The sequence below is a fragment of the Saccopteryx leptura genome, chromosome 3 (assembly GCF_036850995.1).
Source record: "Saccopteryx leptura isolate mSacLep1 chromosome 3, mSacLep1_pri_phased_curated, whole genome shotgun sequence".
Lineage (NCBI taxonomy): Eukaryota > Metazoa > Chordata > Mammalia > Chiroptera > Emballonuridae > Saccopteryx > Saccopteryx leptura.
In genome coordinates this window covers 325,273,135-325,299,946 of record NC_089505.1, presented here as the reverse complement: position 1 = coordinate 325,299,946, position 26,812 = coordinate 325,273,135, and the positions used below count along the sequence as shown (strand labels likewise).

The 26,812-nt window shown below is 39.0% G+C and overlaps 1 protein-coding gene and 1 pseudogene across 2 annotated transcripts in view; both read left to right on the top strand.

Moving 5' to 3' along the window:
* SPIDR (scaffold protein involved in DNA repair) overlaps positions 1–26,812 on the top strand; it is a 425,527-nt gene that overhangs the window by 348,327 nt on the left and 50,388 nt on the right. For both annotated transcript variants that reach the window (XM_066379095.1, XM_066379093.1), the window contains one exon: positions 4,598–4,738. In XM_066379095.1, the coding sequence (XP_066235192.1) occupies positions 4,598–4,738 (141 nt within the window). The remainder of the gene's footprint in view (positions 1–4,597; positions 4,739–26,812) is intronic.
* Positions 21,303–24,035, top strand: LOC136397490 (eukaryotic translation initiation factor 2A-like; annotated as a pseudogene).

Sequence of the window (26,812 nt, the reverse complement as noted above, 5' to 3'; positions counted from 1 at the left end):
CCATGCCTCCCCCCCTCTCTCTTTCTCTCTCTCTTTCTCTTTCCCTCCCACAGCCATGACTCTGTTACAGTGAGTTGGCCCTAAGCATTGAGGATGCCTCTGTGGCCTCTGCCTCAGTGATAAGAATAGCTCGGTTGCTGAGCAATGGAGCAACACCCCAGATGGGTGGAACATCACCCCATAGGGGGCTTGCCAGGTGAATCCCAGTTGGGGCTCATGTGGGAGTCTGTCTCTGCCTCCCCTTCTCTCACTTAATAAAAAAATAAAGAAGAAGAACTTCCTAGAACCCAGCAGTCCTCCATCTCACCCAGTTACAGTCCCTGCTGGTTTTTACAACCATATGTTATGCGGACTTTTCCTGGCTCTGGATTCCTGGGCTGGGAGGCCCTGTGTAGGGCTGGGACCCTCTCACTTCTCAGGGGAAGCCTGTGCAGTTGAGATATCCCTCCCGATTTTTATCTGCCACACACGGCTGGTGGACCAGCCGGTTCTCCATCTCTGTCTCTACTACCAGTCTCAATGTGTGGCTTCTTTAATTTCCTAATTGTAGGACATTTGTGTAGCTAGATTTTAGACAGTTCTAAATTATGCTTTTCCTGTAGTTTACTTGTAATTTTTATATGGTTGTGGGAGGATTTGAGTACCACCTATCCCATCATCTTGACTGAAAGTCCTTCTTCTCTCATACCTTTAATCTCAGCTCTCAGTGCACTCTGGGTAATGTATTCAGATTTGTAGCCCTATTCACATATACATGCTCCAGATATGTTTGTTATACCTATTTAATAGTTTTCTTTTTATTTCTTTTTTTTCTTTATAAATAAATTTTTATTTTAATGGGGTGACATCAATAAATCAGGGTACATATATTCAAAGAAAACATTTCCAGGTTATCTTGTCATTCAGTTCTGCTGCATACCCATCACCCAAAGAGAGATCATCCTCCGTCTCCCTCTATCCAGTTTTCTTTGTACCCCTCCCCCTCCCCCTCCCCCTCTCCCTCCTTCCCTCGCCCCACCCCCCGTAACCACCACACTCCTGTCCATGTCTCTTAGTCTCGCTTTTATGTCCCACCAATGTATGGAATCCTGCAGTTCTTGTTTTTTTCTGATTCGCTTATTTCACTCCGCATAATGTTATCAAGATTCCACCATTCTGCTGTAAGTGATCCGATGTCATCATTTCTTCTAGCTGAATAGTATACCATGGTGTATATTTGCCCCATCTTCTTTATCCAGTCTTCTATTTTTTTTACAGTGATTAAAAGCCTTTAAGCAAACTCTTGGCCAATACAGCAAGAATCCATAAAAGAGTAGTGTCCTTAACATGTTCACCAAGTCCAAGTTGGCCCCATCACCATGCCAAATCCCTGAAAAATGCAACCTAACCACAGTTCAGTCTGTTAGGAGCTGTCACAAGGAGCAGGAGTCCAGGAAAAGTCCACACAGGAAAAGTCCGCATGGCACTGGAATTGTTGTCACCATTCTATACTTTGCAGCTCATGACCAAGTCCCAATGACAGCTGCTTCTAGCTGGTAATGATTCAGGTATACTGGAAAAGCCATTTGCAGCATGCGTGGATATGGAGCTTCTGTTCTCCTCTGCCTGGAAAGTTGAGACCAGGTTGCTTTTCCCTGGAGCTCTGCGACTGTGGCATGGTAAAGAGAACCTTGGGATACACTAAGCTGGGTGGCAAAGGTAAATTCATAATACAAGTTGGAAAAAGGGGGAAAGAGAGCTCTAAATTAGAAGTAGGTCCCAGCCTGAAATATGAGTGGGACATTGAGGTAGGAGGGATAAAGCAAACACTATATATTAAGCAAAGCAGCAGAAAATAGGACTATCAACACCCACAACAGAGATCTTTGAGGGAAGAATAAAAAACCTGACTATTCAGGCAAGACATAGTTAAGTGGCCCTTGTGCAAATGAGATCAGTTTACCTGCTTCTTGGAAGAAATACCCTGGGCTCATCCAGAGTGTCATAGATGGGGCCGACGGCCCTGGGCACCTTCAGCCTTCAGTGGCAAACCCCAGCTTTCTGGGCAAGGTTAGGTCATAGGTGGCTGGAGCAGGGCTGGAAGAGACTGAACCCTCCCTTAGAGGAGCGAGGGGGAAGCCTACCTTCCAGTGTCCCTGTTTCCTCACAGCAGAGGCATGTAAGCCTGGCAGGCTTTAGCTCAATGACCTTCCTTTCCACTATTGAAGCAGGACCCAGATGGCATCCTATGATGCCTTTGGGGCATTGGAGCCTTTAAGGGTGTATCCTAAAAGCTGGTAGTTCCCCTGATCTCTACTGGGCTTTTTCTGCCTCTAGGTATCTTAAAAGCCATGCTCAGAAGATCTCACTGAGGGGTTTCAGGATCCCCATCCGCCTATATAAATCTTTTCCATATATCTGGAGCTATTTGGAAAAAGACAAAACAGTGTTATTAGCTGGATCTAATAAAGAAGGTAGTAGTTTGCAGGTGAAAAAGATTTGGTGTCTCCTGTTCATCAGCCTTCAAAAGAAATGTAAATTTTTTGTTTTTTTTAAGTAAAAGGCATGATATGGTAGACCTGTAGGGGTCATTGGCCTGGTGTGCAGGATTCCCAGGTTCAATTCCCGGCCAGAGCACACAGGAGAAGCGCCCATCTACCTCTCCCCCCCTTCCCCTCTCCCTCCTCTCCCTCCTCTCTGTCTCTCACTTCCCCTCCCGCAGCCAAGGCTCCGCCAGAGCAAAGCCACCCCGGGCACTAAGGATGGCCCCATGGCCTCCACCCCAGTCGCTAGAATGGCTCTGGTTGTAACAGAGCTACACCCCAGATGGGCAGAGCATTCCCCCCTGGTAGGCATGCCAGGTGGATCCCGGTTAGGCGCATGCAGGAGTCTGTCTGACTGCCTCCCCATTTCCATCCTCAGAAAAATACAATAAATAAATAAATAAAAGAAAAAATACAACCAAAAAAAGGGGAGGGCATTCCTTGTGTTAAAGCTCCAGGGAGCATGGAGTGAGCTTGAGTGTGTCCTATGAAACATGGAGCTCTATGTTGACATATAAGTCTTTGGAGAAGGAGGAACTGCTGAAATAGTTCATCAGCATTTGTCCCTAAGACAGCAAGCAGTCTTTATAGTGGAAACATCATAAGTAAATATTTGCTGTCTGTCTATAGATTAAAGGGGGAATAAGTGTAGCTTTTCTTTTTGGAAGTTCTATTTTATTTGCTTTCAAATCTGCCGGGCTTTTTGTCTCCTAATAATATTTTTATGATTTTTTACCTTTTTAAAATGGTTATGCTTTATATTTTAATTCTAATACACCAGTCCTTAGCAGGTCTATTGGTACTTTTCTGACTCTTCTCACATAATGGTTTCTTTTGTACTTGGTTCTTTTTATTGGAACATATATTAATTAAGCTTATTGGGGTAATACTGGTTAATAACATTATAAAAGTTTTAGCGTACAATTCTATTATACATCCTCTGTATGTTGCACTGTGTGCTCACCACCCAGGGTGCAGTCCTCTGTCATGTAAATATATGTATTGACTCCCTTTATTGTCTTTATCTTCCTCCATCTCTCTTCCCCTTTGCTAAGCGCCATATTGTTGTTTCTGTCTATGAATTTGTTACTTTCTTTTTTATATCTCACATATGAGTAAAATTATATGGTTCTTGTCCTCTGTCCTTACATATTTTACATAGATGATCTTGCGAGCCGGGGGGCTAGGGATGGGGACTGTGGACCCGGGAGACTTAATCAGGAAGTCAAGACTGCTCGTCTGCTCCCTTTGCCAAGGCAGTGTTCAAGGTCCATAGCTTCAATTTATCTTTCCTTTGTTCGTTCTTTGTTTGTCATCTGTTCTTTTCCAACTTGTACTTTTTTTTATACCTTTTTCTTTATAATAATTTTGTTCCTCATAGTCATTTGGTGGTGTTATTTGCTAAACTTTCCTAAACTTTTTTCAGGCTTTAGGAAATTTTTCTGAGAACATGTCATTTCATGATCAATAACACTTCATTTACCTGAATTATGAAGTAGGAGGATTGAAAATTCAATCATAAATAGGCTTTTATAATTATTGCCCTTTAAACTAAAAAATTGGGAGGAATCTCATCATGTCACTGGATACCCATCAGGCCTATGTGGCTGCCAGCTGGCACACTAGTTTTATTCTGCTGGGATATGCATGACTGTAAATACGTACCTTCTCAGAGAAAACCCCTTATTGTGATTCTCAGCATAATGTTACACTGAAGCTTTTCTCAGTGTTGAATGTCCATATGAAATATATTACCTGTTATGGAAAATAAGAGAAAAGGATGCTCTTTCTGGGCAGCAGCAATATATTTGATTTGTGTGCTTTTGAACCCCATTTGGCTTAGGATTTAGTTTTATGCCAACAATAATTCTGCTCCTATATTTTGCAGATAGTGATCAAACACCTGCATGTAAAAATCTAAAAAGTATATGTTTGAATTCAACTTCATTTACCTTGATTCAGCCATTTAGGAAGATAACTACAATGGATTTCTAGTGAAGGAGAAATAAATTCTGATCTCTGTATTGAATCAAAAACTGTCTCCTAAAACAACAAATGTGAATGCTCTTTTGTAGAGTCTGCCTTCTCGTACAAGATGCCTATGGAATATTCTGTGAAGTACAGTTAGAGGGCGCCATCTTGAAGAACAGACAATTGGAAGGGAAGTCCTGTAGCCTGGCGGGAATGAAGGTTCTGCAAAAGGCTACCAGAGGCAGGTGAGGACACACTGTAAGAGCATCCAGTTTGCTACAATGGCTGGCACTTTTAATAGTCTTTATCTCTAATTTTATTTTTTAAAACAAGGGCCTGACCAGACGGTGGCACAGTGGATAGAGCATCAGACTGGGACCCAGGTTCAAAACCCCAGGGTTGCCGGCTTGAGCGTGGGCTTATCCATCTTGAGCGTGGGCTCACCAGCTTCAGTGCAGGGTCCTGGCTTGAGTGTGAGATCATAGAGATCAAAGGTCGCTGGCTTGAAGTCCAAGATCGCTGGCTTAAGCAAGGGGTCACTCACTCTGCTGTAGCCCTCCCCCCCTAGTCAAGGCACATATGAGAAAGCAGTCAATGAACAGCTAAGGAGCCAAAATGAAGAATTGATGCTTCTCATCTCTCTCCTTCCTGTCTGTCCCTGTCTGTCCCTCTCTCTGTCTCTGTCACAAAATATAAATAAATAAATAAACTAGCATCTTAGAGTTTGTCTATAAACAAGGCCAGGGGTTCTTTAGAGCCCATAAAGTACCACTTGGTGGTTAGGGGGAATGGTAATAGACAACAAAAAGAATTACACAGATTTAGCAATTTATAACTTTATTAAAATTAAGAAGATTATTAAGAAGATTTAATTCTTAAATTATTAAGAAGATTTTAAAATGTTACACATGTGTATTGTAATTCTAAAGATTTGTTTTCTGTATGTTTCCTAGCTCTAACGTAAGGCAGCTTTATGTGAATCTGTTTATGTAAATGAAATTTTGTGGAGAGACATCCTACAAGCTTTAAGCTAAGCTCTTGTCACATATTTTCACTTTCCATGGTAACAAAGCTTTGTTCTGTCAAGTTTTGTAATACCTCACCCTAAAATGTTGTTTTGGAAAGCTAGAGACGGAATACATAGAGCTGGCCCAAACTGTGGCTGTTACATCTCCAATAATCATCTTACTGCGTGGTTTTAAGAAAGGAAGAAACTTTTTTTTTTTTTTTTTTTGTATTTTTCTGAAGCTGGAAACGGGGAGGCAGTCAGACAGACTCCCGCATGCACCCGACCGGGATCCACCCGGCACGCCCACCAGGGGGCGATGCTCTGCCCATCCGGGGTGTCGCTCTGTTGCGACCAGAGCCACTGTAGTGCCTGAGGCAGAGGTCACAGAGCCATCCCCAGCGCCCGGGCCATCCCCGCTCCAATGGAGCCTTGGCTGCGGGAGGGGAAGAGAGAGACAGAGAGGAAGGAGAGGGGGAGGGGTGGAAAAGCAGATGGGCGCTTCTCCTGTGTGCCCTGACCGGGAATCAAACCTGGGACTTCTGCACGCCAGGCTGACGCTCTACCACTGAGCCAACCAGCCAGGGCTGGAAGAAACATTTTTAATGGAACTATCCAATTAGTGTAAGCTATGAATTGAGGATTTTCTCAATCTTACTGTAACCTCTCTTCAAATAGTGTGTTATTTTAATTCTCTTAGTGTTAATGTTTTGTTTAATTATAGTAACATTTGAGCTTATAACAGTATCTGAAGGAGAAAAGAAAACATGAGTATATGATATTCTGGTTTTAAAAGTTATTGATAACATCTTTCAGTGATTTATATAATGACCATTCTAGCCATCATTCTAAACTGTGAGTATTTACTGAACATTTCTCCTAACTGACCTCTGTAGACAGTCAGCTTTCTCATGGGCCTCAACTCTGTCTCATCTGTCTTTCATATGGCATTGTGGAAGTATACTAGACATGCAAAAGGCTCCATTGGGTTATATGAACCTTATCCTTATTAAGACTGAACCTTATTTTAGTCCTCAAAATCTCAAATATCTGAAAAGACTAAGGGTAGTTATAACATTAATCCCAACAGGACTATTTAAGAAGTTGTCTTTCTTGACATGACCTCTACACATCAGCCTCCCACCTGAGCACACCAGGATACCAGTAGGCTCTCCATGGCAGGACAGCTTTGCCATGGGACAGCAGTGTTGCTGCAGCTGTCAGGTTTCCTGGTGTGCTGTACAGGCCAAAGGGAGACTGCTCTGGTCTAGGAGACACACTTCTTCCTGGAGACTGTGGGATAAAACTTCTTGTGGAAATACCACTGGTAAATGACAGCCAGGATTGGAATCCAGGGGTCTTTGACTCTATATTATGTTCTTTTATTATTATATATACCTAATAATATTTAATCTAGAAATCATAGAAAATGTTTTTTCTGGCCCTGGCCAGTTGGTTCAGTGGATAAAGCATTGTCCCAGTTTGCAGATGTCCTGGGTTTGATCCCCAGTCAGGGCACACATGAGAAGTGACCATCGGCTTCTCTTCCTTTCCCTCTCCCCCTTCTCCCTCTCTTCGCCTCTCACAGCCGTGGCTCAGTTGATCTGAGCGCATCAGCCTCGGGCACTGAGGATAGCTTGGTTGATTCAAGCATCAGCCTCAGATCAGGATTGCTGGGTGGATCTCGGTCAGGGTGTATGAGGAGTCTATCTCACTATTTCCCCCCCTTAAAACAAAAACAAAAAACACTTAAAAAAAAAAAAAAGAAAAAAAATTTTTTTCTGCTTGACCTGTGGTAGCACAGTGGATAAAGTGTCGACCTTGAATGCTGAGGTCTCTGGTTCAAAACCCTGGCTTTGCCCCATCAAGGCACATGCAAATACGAAAAGCAACTACTACAAGTTGATGCTTCTAGCTCCTTCCCCTTCCTCCCTCTCTCTCTTTCTCTTTCCCCCCCCCAAAATCAATAAATAAAATCTTTTTTAAAAATCATTTTTTTCCATGGGAAATGTACCGAGTATTTCAAATAATCATTTACAAACAAACTTTTGGAGGCCATCCTTTTTATAAGTTGGTGACTAAATATCATTTTTGTTCTGGTTGTTGTGATTAATTTCTTATATATATTTAATATTATTTTAATATGGAACGATCCAAATAAATATTTAGATTGTCATTTTGTTCTTTTGGAAGCTATATTCCTTCAAACCAAATCATTAAACAGTTTTTTAATGTTGGGTGTTATAATTGCCCATTAGTGACATCATCCACTGTCAGTCATTCAACCATGACCAAGTAAACACAAATTGTCTGTCTTTCCTTTTTTCCCCAGAATTACTGTGTTTCTTAGCAACTTTCATAAACTTTAACAAAATATACTTCTCATAAACCTTAATAAAATACTCTTACTTCCTAATCAGTGTTACCCCAATAAATTCTATTTTAAAAAATAAATAAATAAAATACACTTCCAAACATTCAAGCAAAATGGTTAATCATAATTATATAATTCTAATATCTAATATCGAAAATAACTTTTTTGCAGTTGGAAGATGGTTGTATGTTTAGTCTAAGTCACTGAGGCTTTTATATCTTGGCTACCAGATTTCATCTGGTCCACAGTTATAGGGATGGAATATCGCTGCTCTACGATGGCTTTAAAGGGAACTGATGATCTCAGAACCGTTCAAACAAACATGCTGTTGGACCACTCTGCAGAGTGGGAGAAAAACAGCCGTCATATCCTTTGTTTCTCTGGCATATTTTTGGAGTTGAGTATCTGTACTGACTGTGCAAAGTAAGATGAGTCAGTGGAATAGCCTGGATTTAAAGGAAAAACTGTCATTTTCAAAACAACCAGAAGCATGCTGTTCAAGCAGAATATAGAGCTCTCCTCTAGAACACTCCCTGCTTATTTGTTTAGTGACTTCTCCTAAGGTATATCTTGTAACCTTTGTCCTCCCAAGTGGCTTGTACAGCAGTTTATTAGGTCAGAAAGCCTGAAAAGTCACATTATTTTAGTGTCATTTTATGTATGAACTTTATCTTTTTATTGTTAATTGTCATATTCTTTTATTTTTATGATAAAGCAATACTGAGGGAGGAAAAAAGAAATTTCCTGAAATATGTTAATTCAATAAATATAGAAAATATAGCCTGCAAATTTGGGGGGGAGGGGAACCTCTTTTGGTTTAAACTTCTACTGGTATTTATATCTTTAGTTATTAAAACAAAACTGATTTCTGTCTAAAATTAAATTGTATAGCTATTTTATTTAGATCTCTTTTTGTGTGTGTGTGACAGAGACAGAGGCTGAGAGAGGTACAGACAGGAAGGGAGAGAATTAAGAAGCATCAGTTCTTTGTTGCGGCACCATGGTAGTTCATTGATTTCTTTCTCATATGTGCCTTAACAGGGGGGGGGGGAATACAGCAGACCAAGTGACCCCTTGCTCAAGCCAGTGACCTTGGGCTCAAGCTGGTGAGCCTTGCTCAAACCAGATGAGCTGCGCTCAAGCTGGCAACCTTGAGGTTTCCAACCTGGGTCCTCCACATCCCAGTCCGATGCTCTGTCCACTGCTCCAGCACCTGGTCAGGCTATTTAGATCTCTTGAATGACCCTTTAACCCTTTGAATAGTACAGATGTTCATATAAGTCCTTGTGCCTTCTGACCATCCAGAATATGATCGTACAAAAATTTTTATTTTAAAAATGTGTAAGGCAACATTAAAAAAAGGCAAATGTATGTTCTTCTTGTTTCCATAAAGTTAATAAAACTGTAACTGGAACTAATTTCATTTTTTGAAAAATAAATTTACTCCCAAGGGTCAACAAGTATGAAAAAAACTCACTACTCAAAGGGTTAAGAGTGATGTTTTGGAGAGGACTTTATTTCAGAGTACTCATTGTACACAAAGGGTTCTTAGTGCTGCAAATTACAAAAAAAGTAATACCAACTTTAGACTTGAATTGCCTTTTTTAGAACAGAAAACTAGACAGACCTAAGTATTAGAGCAGTTGATGCTTTAAGTGACTAGCTCTCAACTGGCTGATATCAGAGGATTTCATGAAAGAAGTGAGAACAAATTCTTTAAAGATCTTGATCTGGCAGAAGGAAAAGTTCTCTTCAAATTGGTAAAATGTGAATAGAGAACCCAGAAATAAATCCACACCTTTATATTCAATATTTGACAAGGAGACAAGAACATACAATGGGATAAAGACAGTCTATTCAATAAATGATGTTGGGAGGGTCAGACAGATACATGCAAAAAATGAAACTGGACCACCTTCTTACATCCTACACGAAAGTAAACTCAAAATGGATTAAAGACTTAAATGTTAGACCCAAAGCATAAAAAAATCCTAGAAGAAAATATAAGCACTAAAATCTTGAACATTTCTCATAGCAGTATTTTTTCTGATATATCACCTCAGGTAAGGAAAACAAAAGAAAAATTGAACAAATGGAAATTGCATCAAACTAAAAAGGTTTTGCACAGCAAAGGAAATCATAAACAAAATGAAAAGATAACTCACTGAATAGTAGAACATATTTGCCAATACATCCGATAAGGGGTTAATATCTAAATTTTATAAAGAACTTATAAATCTCAACAACAAAAGAAAACAGTCAAATTAAAAAATGGACAAAGAGCCTTACCTGTGGTTGTGCAGTGGATAAAGCATCAACTTGGAACACTGAGGTTGCCAGTTCTAAACCCTGGGCTTGCCTGGTCAAGACACATATGGGAGTTGATGCTTTCTGCTCCTCCCCCAACCCTTCTCTCTCTCTCTCTTTCCTCTCCCTCTAAAAATGAATAAATAAAATCTAAAATAAAATAAAGAATTTAAAATAATGAACAAAGATCTATATATACACTTCTTCAAAAAGGACATACAGATGGCCAATAGACATAGGAAAAGATTTTCAATTTTACTAATCATCAAGGAAATGCAAATTAAAACCGCAGTAAAATAGCATCTCACGTCTGTCAAAATGGCTAACAAGTGTTGGCAAGGATGTGGCAAAAAAGGGAATCCTTACACACTGTTGGTGGAATGCAGATTGATGCAGCCACTGTGGAAAGCAGTGTGGAATTATCTCAAAAACTTCCAAATGGAGCTGTCTTATGACCAAGCAATTCCACTTCTGAGAATTGATCCAAAGAAACCTGAAACACTAATTTGGAATATATGCACCTCTATGTTCATTGCAGTACTATTTACAATAGCCAGATTTGAAAGCAGCCCAAGTATCCATCAGTAGATGAGTGGATAAAACCTGTGGTACACTTACACAGTGGAATACTACTCAGTTGTAAAAAAGAAGAAAATCTTACCCTAAGCAACGGCATGGATGGACCTGGAGAGCATTATGCTAAGTAAAATAAGCCAGTCAAAGAAAGACAAGTACCATCTGATTTCAATTATATGTGGAATCTAATAACAAAATGAACTAACATGCAAAATGAAACAGAGGCTGACAGTTATCCAGTGGAGTGGGTGCTACTGCTCACTTCAGTGCCCATGCCCAGAGCTGTGTGGGATTCCCAGCAGAGGGGAATATTTTAATGTAAATAAAGGTGACACCACAGGCTTGAGTTTGAATATGTCCAAATTTTTTGTAATTATGCAAACATCAGCACTTATATGAGAAGCCTTGGTATGGCTCCCCTGTAGTGGCTGGTGCCATGTGCCCAGCTGTCCAGCTCTGAGTCACACTGATTTATTGACATACAGACCTTGTTTTAATCATTGTGCCCCCCCACACCGTCCATAGTTCAGACAATTAGTAAATGTTGATGTCAGTGAAAATGTCTAGTGGCCAGTATTTCAGCCTGGCCTGCCAGTCATATATTATGCTTTTAAGGGCAGGGGTTGTTTCTTGCTCACCATTGTATTTCTCGTAGGTAGACGTTGCTGTTACCCCCATCTTAGGAAGAGGGCCTGAAACAGAGGTGAGGGTGATTGACTCTGGGTCACACCACTGGCCAGGGATCAAGCTCTGGTGTGACTCCAGGCAGTGGGTACTTGGATGTTCAGTCTCCTGTGGAGACCATCACCTTCCCTCCAGCTGAGTGTGACCCAGAGTGTACAGAAGTGCAGTGGAAGGAATTCAGCAGGAATTGTTCAACACAAGTTAACTGGACTGGGTTAGGATTATCATTTTAGAAGCTCCTTTAACAGGAAATACATAGTGGTGAGAGCTCTCCTTAGGTTATTTCAGGAGTAATTTCCTTCCTTTGATTTTCTCTTTTCAAAAATGTCACCTTGCCTGACCTGGTGGTGGCGCAGTGGATAGAGCGTCGGACTGGGATGCGGAAGGACCCGGGTTCGATACCCTGAGGTCGCCAGCTTAAGTACGGGCTCATCTGGTTTGAGCGAGGCTCACGAGCTTGGACTCAAGGTCGCTGGCTCCAGCAAGGGGTTGCTCGGTCTGCTGAAGGCCCGCGGTCAAGGCACATGTGAGAAAGCAATCAATGAACAACTAAGGTGTTGCAGCGCGCAATGAAAAACTAATGATTGATGCTTCTCATCTCTCTCCGTTCCTGTCTGTCTGTCCCTGTCTATCCCTCTCTCTGACTCACTCTCTGTCTCTTTAAAAAATAAATAAATAAATAAAATTTAAAAAAAAATGTCACCCGTTCAAAGAGCCACACATTTCCCTTGGGGTTTGAGATACAAAATCTCTTTGCTGATTGCTGTAGTTAGAAACTTTCTTTTAAAATTAACATTCTTAAGAATTCCCTTATGATTTTGAATAAAATTGTTCCTGTCAGGTTCACCCAATTTTCTGCAAGGAGAAAAAAATGTCACTGAAATATAGTAGAATGTGCTAAATCTTGAAACCAAAGATGCACACAGAAGCAAAAGGAAGCCCTCCAAAAGAGTAGCATGCTAGTAATTCAAGCCCTTAATTAGTTTAGTAAGTACATTTTGTGTTTTCCCTATGGGTTTTATTGTTTTCTTTCTGCCAGTGTTTTTACCCTTAGTATATTAATTCAAAATTAAATCTTTTACTGTCCCTAACAGTATTGTTTTGGGGGCTTTGGAGTAAGGGTCTTTTTAACAATTGTACAGGGAAACATAAATAAGCTAAACAGTACACGGAGTATAAATAAGCAACTCTTTTCAAGATTTCCCTTCTGATACTTATATGTACTTGAACATCAACTTTTCTTACTTGTTAATATTATATCTGTGACATTTTTGTATTTTGATGTATTTTCCTCTTGATACTACTTTTTATACAGTTTTTTGTTTATCTATATTGCCCACAACCCCTTATTTTGCTGCTCTGGTGTTCTTTAATTTGAGGATACCCAAATGGGCTCTTTCCCAATAATGGAGTCTTAAATTGAAATCAGGAGACCTGGATTGTACTACTGGCTGTGCTACCAATACTGAAAATTAAAGGACTAAGCCTCTTTAGGTTTGAGGTTATTCCTTTCCCTTTCAGGGTTAGGATGGTAGGCTTTTATTTTTATCTTGTACACACAGGGACTTCTTCCATTTGAACATCTTTTCCTTAAAGGAAATATTGAACCTATTGTTTAAATAATTTTCTTACACATAAACTTTCAAACTTACACCTATCTGCTAGATATGTAACATATGCCTTTGAATATGCACAATAAACATTGTCAATGGAAGAAATCCAAACCTATCAAGAATTTTAATAGGAATTTATTTGAGGCCCTGGCTGGTTTGCTCAGTGGATAGAGCATCAGCACAGCATGCAGACATCCCAGTTAGATCCTGGGGTAGAACACACATGAGAAGTGACCATCTGCTTCTCTTCCCCTCCCTCTCCTCCTTCTCTCTCTCTTCCTGTCTCACAGCCAGTGGCTCAGTTAGTTCGAGTGTTAGCCCCAGGCACCGAGAATACCATCATTGGCCCAAGCATCGACCTTAGGCACTGATGATAGCTTAGTTGATTCTAGCATTGACCCTGGACAGTGGTTGCCTGATGGATCCCAGTCAGGGCACATGCAGGAGTCTATCTCCCCTCCTCTCACTTAAAAAAAAATGTTTATTTGAGCCAAACTAACCACATATGCCCAGGGAGCAAGATTTCATATGCTCTGGAGAATAACAGTTTTGCAGCTTCTTTTATGCATTTTAGATTAAGAAGGGAAATAAGGAAGATTACGTGGAGGTAGGCGAAAGCAAGGCAGGATTGAATTATAGAATAGTTAACAAGATCATGTGCTCTCTTGAGGGGGGTTTTGGCTTATTTCAAAGGTGTGTTAACCTAGATGGACAGAAACAATGGAGAGGGCTTGTTTAAAACAAAGATAAGCCACCCAGGCCAGATAGCTCAGTTGGTTGGAGCATCGGAGGCACAGAGGTTGCCGGTTCAGTTCAGTTCCTGGTTGGGGCACATATAGGAACAGATTGATGTTCCTCCCTCCTTCTAGCTCTCTCAATAAAATAAACATTTTTTTAAAAAGGCAAAAATATAAAAGCTCCACCAAGAACACAATAAAACCAAATTTAAACTATGACAACAAAAGCAAATAAAAGGGGAGAGGATGAAGATTAACAGCAAAGGACGATGAAGTCCAGAAACACTCATAAGACAGGGTACTACAATGAATATGGTAGGTACCCTTTTCATTACTTAATGGTAACCACCCTTGAAAAAACCACCACAGAAGCACATGACTTAAAAAAGGTAGCAACAGAGGAAAGAAGTATGGAATACAAACAAACAAAAACAAATGATAGAAAAACAAAAGAGAAGAATCAAACAAGATACAAAACTAACAGAAAGCAATTTATAAAATGGCAATAGGGAACTCACAAGTGTCAATAATTACACTAAATGTAAATGGATTAAACTCACCAATAAAAAGCACAGAGTAGCAGAATGGATTAAAAAAGAAAATCCAACTGTATGCTGCCTACAAGAAACACATCTAAGCAACAAGGATAAAAACAAATTCAAAGTGAAAGGCTGGAAAACAATACTCCAAGCAAATAACATCCAAAAAAAAAAAGCAGGAGCAGCAATACTCATATCTAATAATGCTGACTACAAGACAGAAAAAATACTCAGAGACAAAAATGGTCATTTCATAATGATTAAGGGGACACTGAATCAAGAAGACATAACAATCCTTAATATATATGCACCAAACCAAGGAGTACCAAAATATATAAGAGAGCTACTTATTGACCTAAAAACAAAAAATGACAAAAATACAATCATACTTGGAGACCTCAATACACTGCTGATGGCTCTAGATCGTTCATCCAAACAGAAAATCAATAAAGATATATTGGCCTTAAATGAAACACTAGAGCACCTGGATATGATAGACATCTACAGGACACTTCATCCCAAAGCGACAGAGTATACATTTTTCTCTAGTGTACACGGAACATTCTCAAGAATTGACCATATGTTGGGCCACAAAAATAACATCAGCAAATTCAGAAAAATTGAAATTGTACCAAGCATATTTTCTGATCATAAAGCCTTGAAACTAGAATTCAACTGCAAAAAAGAGGAAAAAAACCCCACAAAAATGTGGAAACTAAACAACATACTTTTAAAAAATGAATGGGTCAAAGAAGAAATAAGCGCAGAGATCAAAAGATATATACAGACAAATGAAAATGACAATACGACATATCAGAATCTCTGGGATGCAGCAAAAGCAGTAATAAGAGGGAAGTTCATATCACTTCAGGCATATATGAACAAACAAGAGAGAGCCCAAGTGAACCACTTAAATTCACACCATAAGGAACTAGAAAAAGAAGAACAAAGACAACCCAAAACCAGCCAAAGAAAGGAAATAATAAAAATCAGAGCAGAAATAAATGAAATAGAGAACAGAAAAAATATAGAAAAAATTAATAAAACAAGGAGCTGGTTCTTTGAAAAGATCAACAAAATTGACAAACCCTTGGCAAGACTCACCAAGGAAAAAAGAGAAAGGACTCATATAAACAAAATCCAGAATGAAAGAGGAGAAATCACCACAGTCATCATAGATATACAAAGAATTATTGTAGAATACTACATAAAGCTATATGCCACCAAATTCAACAATCTAGAAGAAATGGATAAATTCCTAGAACAATACAACCTTCCCAGACTGAGTCATGAAGAAGCAGAAAGCCTAGGCCCTGGCCAGTTGGCTCAGTAGTAGAGCATCAGCCTGGCATGCAGGAGTCCTGGGTTCGATTCCCAGCTAGGGCACACAGCAGCACCCATCTGTTTCTCCACCCCTCTCCCTCTCCTTCCTCTCTGTCTCTCTCTTCCTCTCCCATAGCCAAGGCTTCATTGGAGCAAAGTTGGCCCGGGAGCTGGGGATGGCTCCATGGCCTCTGCCTCAGGCGCTAGAATGGCTCTGGTTGCAACAGAGCAATGCCCCAGATGGGCAGAGCATCGCCCCCGGTGGGCATGCCGGGTGGATCCTGATCAGGCGCCTGCGGGAGTCAATCTGACTGCCTCCCCATTTCCAACTTCAGAAAAATACAAAAATAAAAATAAATTTAAAAAAAAAGGAGCAGAAAGCCTAAACAGATCAATTAGCAGGGAGAAAATAGAAGAAACTATTTAAAACTTCCCCAAAAATAAAAGTCCAGGCCCAGACAGTTATACTAGTGAATTCTATCAAACATTCAAAGAAGACTTGGTTCCTATTCTACTGAAAGTCTTCCAAAAAATTGAAGAAGAAGCAATACTTCCAAACACATTTTATGAAGCCAACATAACCCTCATACCGAAACCTGGCAAGGACAGCACAAAAAAAGAAAACTACAGACCAATATCTCTAATGAATACAGATACTAAAATAATAAACAAAATACTGGCAAATCGAATACAACAACATATTAAAAAATAATACATCATAATCAAGTGAGATTCACCCCAGAATCTCAAGAATGGTTCAACATACGTAAAACAGTAAACGTAATACACCATATTAACAAAACAAAGAACAAAAACCACATGATCTTATCAATAGATGCAGAGAAAGCATTCGATATAATACAACACAACTTTATGTTTAACTCAACAAAATGGGTATAGAAGAAAAATATCTCAACATGATAAAGGCCATATATGATAAACCATCAGCCAACTTCATATTAAATGGCATAAAACTGAGGACTTTCCACCTTAAATCAGGAACAAGACAGGGTTGTCCACTCTCTCCACTCTTATTTAACGTGGTGCTAGAGGTTCTGGCCAGAGCAATCAGACAAGAGAAAGAAATAAAAGGCATCCATATCGGAAAAGAAGAAGTAAAGGTATCACTTTTTGCAGATGATATGATCTTATACATTGAAAACCCCAAAGACTCCACAAAAAGATTACTAGAAACAATAAACCAATACTGTAAGGTCGCAGGATACAAAATTAACACACAAAAGTCCATAGTCTTTCTATATGCCAACAATGAAATATTAGAAAACGAACTCAAAAAAATAATCCCCTTCACGATTGCAACAAAAAAATAAAATACCTAGGAATAAACATAACAAAGAATGTAAAGGACCTATATAACGAAAACTACAAAGCATTGTTAAAGGAAATCGAAAAAGATACAATGAGATGGAAGAATATTCCTTGTTCTTGGATAGGAAGAATAAATATAATCAAAATGGCCATATTACCCAAAGCAATTTATAAATTTAATGCAACTCCCATCAAAATTTCCTATGACATTTATTAAAGAAATGGAACAAAAAATCATCAGATTTATATGGAACTATAAAAAACCACAAATAGCCAAAGCAATCCTAAGGAAAAAGTATGAAGCTGGGGGCATTACAATACCTGACTTCAAACTATATTATAGGGCCACAACAATCAAAACAGCATGGTATTGGCAGAAAAATAGACACTCAGACCAATGGAACAGAATAGAAAGTCCAGAAATAAAACCACATATATATAGTCAAATAATCTTTGATAAAGGGGCCAACAACACACAATGGAGAAAAGAAAGCCTCTTCAACAAATGGTGCTGGGAAAACTGGAAAGCCACATGCAAAAGATTGAAACTCGACTACAGCTTGTCCCCTTGTACGAAAATTAATTCAAAATGGATCAAAGACCTAAATATAAGACCTGAAACAATAAAGTACATAGAAGAAGACAGAGGTACTAAACTCATGGACCTGGGTTTTAAAGAGCATTTTATGAATTTTACTCCAAAGGCAAGAGAAGTGAAGGCAAAGATAAATGGATGGGACTACATCAGACTAAAAAGTTTTTGCTCAGCAGAGAAACTGACAACAAAATAAACAGCCAACTAAATGGGAAATTATATTTTCAAACAACAGCTCAGATAAGGGCCTAATATCCAAATTATACAAAGAACTCATAAAATTCAACAACAAACAATTCAATAAAAAAATGGGAAGAGGACATGAACAGACACTTCTCCCAGGAAGAAATACAAGTGGCCAACAGATATATGAAAAGATGCTCATCTTCATTAGTTATTAGAGAAATGCAAATCAAAACTACAATGAGATACCAGCTCACACCTGTTAGATTAGCTTTTATCAACAAGACAGGTAATAGCAAATGTTGGAGAGGCTGTGGAGAAAAAGGAACCCTCATTCACTGTTGGTGAGAATGTAAAGTAGTACAACCATTATGGAAGAAAGTATGGTGGTTACTCAAAAAACTGAAAATGGAACTACCTTATGACCCAGCAATCCCTCTACTGGGTATATACCTCCAAAACTCAGAAACATTGATATGTAAAGACACATGTAGCCCCATGTTCATTGCAGCATTGTTCACAGTGGCCAAGACATGGAAACAACCAAAAAGCCCTTCAATAGAAGACTGGATAAAGAAGATGTGGCACATATACACTATGAATACTACTCAGCCATAAGAAATGATAACATCAGATCATTTACAACAAAATGGTGGGATCTTGATAACATTATACGGAGTGAAATAAGTAAATCAGAAAAAACCAAGAACTACATGATTCCATACATTGGTGGGACATAAAAACGAGACAGAGACATGGACAAGAGTGTGGTGGTTACCGGGGGTGGGGAGGAGGAGGGGTGTGGGAGGGAAGGAGGGAGAGGGAAAGAGGGTGGGGGAGGGGCACAAAGAAAACTAGATAGAGTGTGTCGGAGGACAATCTGACTTTGGGTGATAGGTATGCAACATAATTGAATGACAAGATAACCTGGATATGTTTTCTTTGAATATATGTACCCTGATTTATTGATGTCACCCCATTAACATTAATAAAAATTTGTTTATAAAAATAAATAAATAAAACATCTTCCTCACCTAAGAAAAGAAAAAGGCAAAAATAAGCCTGACCAAGTGGTGGCACAGTGGATAGAGCATGAGACTGGAATGTGGAGGACCCAGGTTCGAGACCCCGAGGTGTCCAGCTTGAGCACAGGCTCATCTGGTTTGAGCAAGGCTCACCAGCTTAGACCCAAGGTCACTGGCTCGAGCAAGGAGTCATTCAGTCTGCTGTAGCCCCCAGAGTCAAGGCACATATGAGAAAGCAATCCATGAACAACTAAGGAGCTGCAACGAAGAATTGATGTTTCTCATCTCTCTCCTTTCCTGTCTGTCCCTCTCTCTGACTCTTTCTGTCTGTTCCACAAAATAAATGAAAGAATGAATGAATGAATGAAAAGACAAAGATAAGACTGCTACTGAAAAGTTATATGTCTGGGGTGAGACTACCCACCATGATCTACCCAGTTAGGAAGTTATGATCTGATCACCCTGTGATGTTGCTTTCTATAGAACCCCTTATTTTCCTACCTATAGCATAATAAAGTATTTCCTTGTAAGTCTTCTAATAAAATAATGGGTTCTGATCTTCTAGATTGTGACTTTTTTTTAACATAGAGCATTTTATAAAATAAACTCTACAAAACTTTTCTTTGGTATAATTACATTTTAGGAAAATGAAGTCTATTTCTCTCATTATTGTTTACTTAATCACTTTACTTCTGAGTGTTTTGGTTGTTACTGTGAACTGACAGTTATTTTTATTAATGATTCTAATCAATGATTAATAGAGATTATAACTTTTATTTTTATTTTAGAGGAAAAGTATTTTTTTCAATTTGAGGTCTTAGTCCCAAGTCACACAAATCATGATTATGATATATAATCTTAACTCTTCAATTATTCATTTACTTCCTTATGTATTTGGTTGGTCAGCTTCAAATCTACTTATTGGTAAATGAGACAAACTGGAGCACCAAGGAAAACAGGAGAATGCAAAAGATGATAAATGGGGGACCCACCATTTACCAGATGCCGGGCACCATGCTGGATATACACGCGTGTTATCTTCAAAATAACCTCTCAAAGCAAATATTATTTTATTCATTTAACAGATGAGGAACTAAACTTCATCAACAGTAAATATTTTACTCTAAACACACTCTTAAATGGCTCTAGAGCAAATTCTGCTTCTATTATGCTATCCTGAAGCTTAACCCAGCTTGACTGTATATGGAGGTGGTGTTGAGACTTGGGGTGAGTGGATTGTGCCCAATGCTTGACTAAGAAATACAGTAGCCCTGGCTGGATAGCTCGGTTGGTTGGAGCGTCCTCCCTAAGTGCAGAGGTTGCTGATTTGATCCCCAGGGAGGGCACATACAGGAACAGATTGATGTTCCTGTCTCTCTCTCCCCTCGCTTCCTTTCTCACTAAAATCAATAGATAAAATTATTTTAAAAGATAAAGTATATCCCTTCCCTTCTGTTACTCTTTGAGACTAGGTTAGGGTAGAGGTGAAGGGAAGGCATGAGAACCTTCTCACTGTGAGCTGATGCTCCAATGAAATACATGCTCAGAAATGCCAGTTTCAACACTGGGTGCTAACCTTCCTTCCTGCCCTGGCAGTACATGGAAAAGGTCATATGCTACTGCCTTTTTATCACTACAATTTTCTCCCTGAAGTCATGCCTGCAGCAGTTCTGGTTGACTTACTAATTAGGTTAAAGCCAGTCAGTTGGTAAAGGTTGTTGTGTGTTTTATTTTCCATTATTTGACATGCCACTGTAAATTATTTAGATAAAACCTAATAGGTTCAATCTTTGAAAAAGTATATACAGGGTGTCCTCGGGTTATGACACAGTTCTATTCCTATGACCGTGATATAACCCAAATTTTGGTGTAAGTAGAAACACAAAGCCTAAGTCACTTACCTATCCTAACAGAGTGTAAAATTATAATCTAAAACATAAAAACACACTAAGCCACAGGAAAAGGAAAAGTATATAAATATACTGTGCTGTAGTAACAGAAAAAATGAGTATAAACAAATTCCTTATCTTTATTCCTGTGATTGGTTTGCACACTGAAAGGGGCATTGCAAGGTGGGAGAGAGTGACCTATTGGGAGGGGGAATCTGTTAAGCAGGAGAACCTGCAGAAGGTGCTGGAGATACTGGGTCAGGTGAATCAGGATCGTCTATGGAGGAGATGCTAGAGACGATTATACCTGTACTACAAATGTCTCATCTTGAGAAGCAGCTGATGTAGAGGGTACAGGGTTTGTTGAAGGCCTATGTTCTTAAAGAATTGTTCCAAGCTAGTCTGGAAAATTGGTGACTTCTTCTCTTCCAAAATTTACCTATAGCATTGCAAGGCATCCATAAAATCTTTGTAGACCTTACTGAATCTGTCATCTCTCGGGTCCTGAGCCTGAAATTTTGCCAACTCATCTTCTACTATAGAAAAACCTTCTGCCAAACCCTTGGTAGTAAATCTTGGGACTTGGGGTTTCTATCTCTTCCTCTGCAATAAGCTGCTTCTCCAGCTGAATGAGGTTCTCAGCAGACAGCTCCTCTCCATGTGATGCCAGTAGCGCTGACTTTCGTTTAGGTGCCAGGATAAGGGCTAAAAAGTCGCCAAACAAAGCAACACAAACAGAACACTGTACTTTTAACAATCCAAAATGTCAAAGGTAAACTTACTGGGGACGCAACTTCCTCACTCATAGGCCGCGTTACTGTGTGTCCTCCTGCCACATGCAGCCAAACTAGTTTGCCCACGTAGTCCATAAGTACGATGCCAAAACACTCACGTCTCAATTTTTTTAAGTTTTTATGTAAGTGAGCGTCGTAAACTTGAAATGATGAATGTAGATACTGTCATAAGCCGAGGACTCCCTGTAAAGGAATGCTACTTGATATGTGAATATATGATGATAGTATATATTTTAAAGGAAGCAAATTTGTTTGGTTTTTTTTAAGTATCAGAGCACACTTGCAATAATGTTTGTTTAAAAACAAAATTCTATTTTTTTTTTAAATAAATTTTTATTAATGGTAATGGGATGACATTAATAAATCAGGGTACATATATTCAAAGAAAACATGTCTAGGTTACCTTGTCATTAAATTATGTTGCATACCCCTCGCCCAAAGTCAGATTGTCCTTCGCCACCCTCTATCTAGTTCTCTGTGCCCCTCCCCCTCCCCCTAACTCTCCCCCTGTCCTCCCTCCCCCCACCCCTGGTTACCACCACACACTTGTCCATGTCTCTTAGTCTCATTTTTATGTTCCACCAATGTATGGAATCATGTAGTTCTTGTTTTTTTCTGATTTACTTATTTCACTCCTTATAATGTTATCAAGATCCCACCATTTTGCTGTAAATGATCTGATGTCATCATTTCTTATGGCTGAGTAGTATTCCATAGTGTATATGTGCCACATCTTCTTTATCCAGTCTTCTATTGAAGGGCTTTTTGGTTGTTTCCATGTCTTGGCCACTGTGAACAGTGCTGCAATGAACATGGGGCTACATGTGTCTTCACGTATCAATGTAAAAACAAAATTCTATTGCTCTTTCCGGGACAATATAGTGCCATTCATGCTGCTCCTGAAACTATACATTCACCATGTATAGTTCTTCGAGGATCAGAAGAACTATACATGGTGAATGGACCACCATATTTTACAGAAAACACTGTTACACTGTTTCCAAGGGAATCTGGGGAAGATTGCAAAGTCTAGATTGTTAGAAAGGATAGGAACTTGTTTGTCTGGAACAACAGAGAAAAAATATCAATGTCACTAACAAAGGATTACTGCCCTCTTTTGACCTCCTAAAGGCAGTTTGCCTTGAGTTCTTGCCAAAAGAACACTGTCCTGGCAACAGGGCAGTTTTACACTAATTCTGCAAATGGCACAGCTGGAATTCCCAAATTTGATCATGTAAAAACTGAGACATGTTTGAAATCTTTCATCCAGAAAGAAAAAAATTCAATATTGGTGTCCTAACTGGTCAGAAGATGAAACTATTTGTGCCCAGAATGTTGTTAACAGTGAAGTTCACTTCTTTGAAAACAACTATTTCAATACAATTGCAAATAAATTTCATTTGCAAAGACATTTATTTTATATTATCACCTGGATCTTAATCATACAATATGGCTATGTTCCAGGCAGAAAGGGTGTACCTTTATTTGTTAGATTGTATCAGTACCCCAGTTTTGATCAACCTTATGCAGCTTTAGTCAATTAAAGTTTCTCCAAGGTGGACAAGATTGCAATGCTATCGAATAAAAAGGCTATTGCTGTGTTAGTAATAACTGTTACAGGGAACAAATCCTTCACTACATTGCAACCAGCGGAGAAAGTGCTATAGTGCAAAAACCCAAAGGAGTCCTCATTAATGAAGTAGTTGAGATTTGTGCTGTTTATGGTATTATGCCTGCCAAAGCAATAATTTTCAGCTTGAAATGTGATCCTGTGTTTGACTTTGGAACTCATCCTGATAATGCAGTCTCTACTGTAACCCTCATGGACATATGTTAGTACTAGCTAGATATGGAAATCTGAGGGGACACATGGAAGTATGGGATGTTAAAAACTACAAACATTTCTAATCCAACAGACTCTGATTCTACATATTATATTTTGCTTGGTGCCCAGATAATGAGCATATTTTAACAGCCACGTGTGCTCCGAGGTTACATGTTGATTATGGGTACAAGATTTGGCATTATACTGGCTCTGTCTTACACGAGTCTAATGTGCCATCAAATGCAAAATTATGGCAGGTTTTTTGGCAGTCTTTTTGAGATGGAATATTTCCAGCAAAAATAAAAATAATAATAACTTACCAAGCATTCCATGTGACCTGAAGCTGGAACAGTTTATAGGCCACACCCCCCAGCTTTAAGAGAAAAAAAAAGATTCGCTAATTCCTAACTGTCAACCAGGAAATGATGAGTCGTTGTCAAACACAGCCCTTAAAAATCAAAGGAATCATGAGGCCGGGAAAGCTGCAAGAGAGGAAGCAAGAAGTGACAGTACGGATTTGGTACCTACTGCCCACAGAGCTCAGCACAAATACTCTCTCTCAGTCAACTTCTGGAGAACCTTAGCTGGGCCAAAAAATCAAGAACCTAAAGAAGAAACTGAGAGCAATCAAACAATTGAAATAACAAGTCACAAATGGAAAACAGCTAGAAAAAAAATCAATTGAAGAAAACTCAAAAGGAGAAAACCTTTCTCCAGGAGCTGATCTGGAACTGGATATTTAAAGATTCACAGAAAGCAAGTTGGTTACCAGAAATTAGTGCAAACACATCTTCTGATAAGTTCATTGGTGTATACAGAATATTCATCTGCCCACATTAAATGATCATCTATCATTTAAACCATTTATCCAAGAATCTGCATATTTGTGAAATTATTTAATAATGCTTATTAAATTGATTTTGGCATTCTATATCATATCAACATAGGATTATAAAAAAAAGACACATGGATTTTCTAGCTAAGTTTGACAGAATGAAAGACAAATGTCATTTTTTTTAATAGGGGACAATATCATATAAATGGAGATATTTTTAAATTTAAAAAAACATTTGTATCAAGAAATATGGACTAGCCTGACCTATGGTGGCACAGTGGTTAAAGTGTCGACCTGGAATGCTGAGGTTGCTGGTTCAAAACCCCTGGCTTGCCTGGTCAAGGCACATGTGGGAGTTGATGCTTCCTGCTCCTCCCCCCTTATCTGTCTCCCCCTCCGCCCTTTGTAAAATGAATAAATTAATTAATTTTTAAAAAATGAAGTACGGGCTAATAGATTTTGCTTGGAATTCTGGGTATTCCTGCCACTACACTGGTAAGTATATCATGTGACACTTTTGAAATAATAAGTACCATCTAATACATGAGAAAAGACCAAAAACTGTTTACAAAGTTCCAGAGAGCAACATGTTACAGGAATTTCATATTTCCAATGCCACTAAGTTATGTGCATAATTTCCTGCTCAGGCAAAACAGAAATGTGCAGAGAACTTTGTTTGTTTGTTTGTTTGTTTGTTTGTTTGTTTGTTTAGCAAGAGAGAGACAGACAGGAAGGGAAAGAGATGAGAAGCATCAACTTATAGTTGCAGCACTTTAGTTGCTTATTGATTGCTTTTCATATGTGCCTTGAGGGGAGGGAGACCTCCAGCCGAGCCAGTGATCCCTTGCTCAAGCCAGCAACCCTGCACTCAATCTAGTGAGCCTGCGCGCGCTCAAGCCAGTTAACTCGAGGTTTTGAACCTGGGACCTCAGCATCCCAAGTCAACGCTCTATCCACTGTGCCACCTCTGCTCAGGCCGTAAAGAACTTATTTTATACAAAGTTGTGCTAGTTAATATTTTTATATTCCAAATCTTGAGGAAAGAGTTGAGATTAGGAAGGACATTTTTAAATATAACTAGCAACTAACATATATCCTAAAATACGAGGCATTCTAGACTTACAAATTTATCTTACATATTTATATAAATTTAAACATTATTTAAAGGAATAATATAAAAAGTTTTATTTCAGATGTGTATTTAATTTCCTTTTTTAAAATTTCTTTATCTACAATTTTAAAAGATTTTTCCTGAAATTTAGTGAAATAGCCTTGCGAAATGTTTAGTAATTTCCCACATCTATAAGGTATTGTGTGGTAAATTAGCAGAGAATGGGCTCTGGGATCAGAATGACTGATTTGATGCCCTTCCTGGCTACATGACCTTGGGAAAAGCATGTCTCTATACAGGTGGTTAGAGGGGCAGCTCGGGGTTTGTGTACAGCTGCTGAAATGTGGACCCAGCAACTGGTACATTTTCAGTGGATATAATTATCCCAGCATTATTAATTAATTACAGTATTTCTCTATTGATTTCCAATATCTTGCATCAATAGAAGATTTAAATCTGAAATTGTGTCTTGAAATTCAGCCATCAATCAGAACAGCCTGTTCTAAAAACTGTCTACATCTTTATAGAGATAGTTATGTAAACTTAGGTGAAAGTGTTGTATTTTTCTTAGTATTCTAAACCATGTTTTACTTAGCTCCACAAACAATGTCAGCACGCACTAACAGTCTCTCTGAAGAGCTCTTATGCAGGACCAACCTATCCAGAGCCATAAACTCACTACCATGGGTCAACAGATGTGATTTAGACAGCAATGTGTGTGGCTCACCCTGGGCTTGGAGGGCACATATATAGGCAGGATATAGACCTAGTGCCCTACATTCTACCTGTCTTGACTTCGTAAAAGGAAGAGCAGGCATTCTGAAAGAAAGGTGTTGACGATTGTCTAGCTTTTCCCTGACCTCTCTGCACCTTTCTCGCAGTGTTCATGCTATGTATTAGGTCTTGTGTAAACTTTCCAATACAGATGACAGCATTACTGTGTGATTGCAGAAGTCTCCGGCTTTTTGTTTCCTGGAAGCTTTGAGATACGTTTTGGTGAGAGCTGCTACAAAAGGGTAGAAAGATAATGTTTGTAGCAAAATCATTAATCAGAGCTAAGGGAAGTTTAACACTGGATGTATTTCAGAACAGGGTTTTTTGCTGGAAACCAGTCTTAAGTTGATTTTATTTATTTGTTTGTTTGTTTGTTTATTGTGACAGAGACAGAGAAAGAGACAGATGGAGACAGACACTAAGGGAGAGAGGTGAGAAACATCAGTTCTTTGTTGAGACACCTTAGTTGTTCATTGATTGCTTTCTTATATGTTCCTTGACCATGGGGCTACAGCAGACTGCATGACCCCTTGTTCAAGCAGCGACCTTGGGCTCAAGCTGGCAACCTCAGGGTTTTGAACCTGGGCCCTCCGCGTCCCAGTCCAACACTCTATTCACTCGCCACTGCCTGGTCAGGCTGATTATCTTTTTTTAATTTACATCCAATAAAATTTACCCCTTTAAAAGCATACGATTCATTGGTTTTTATATTCACAAAGTTGTGCAATCATATCATTATCTAATTTCAGAACATTTTATGACCTCATAAAGAAACCTGTACCCATTAGCCCAACAAACAT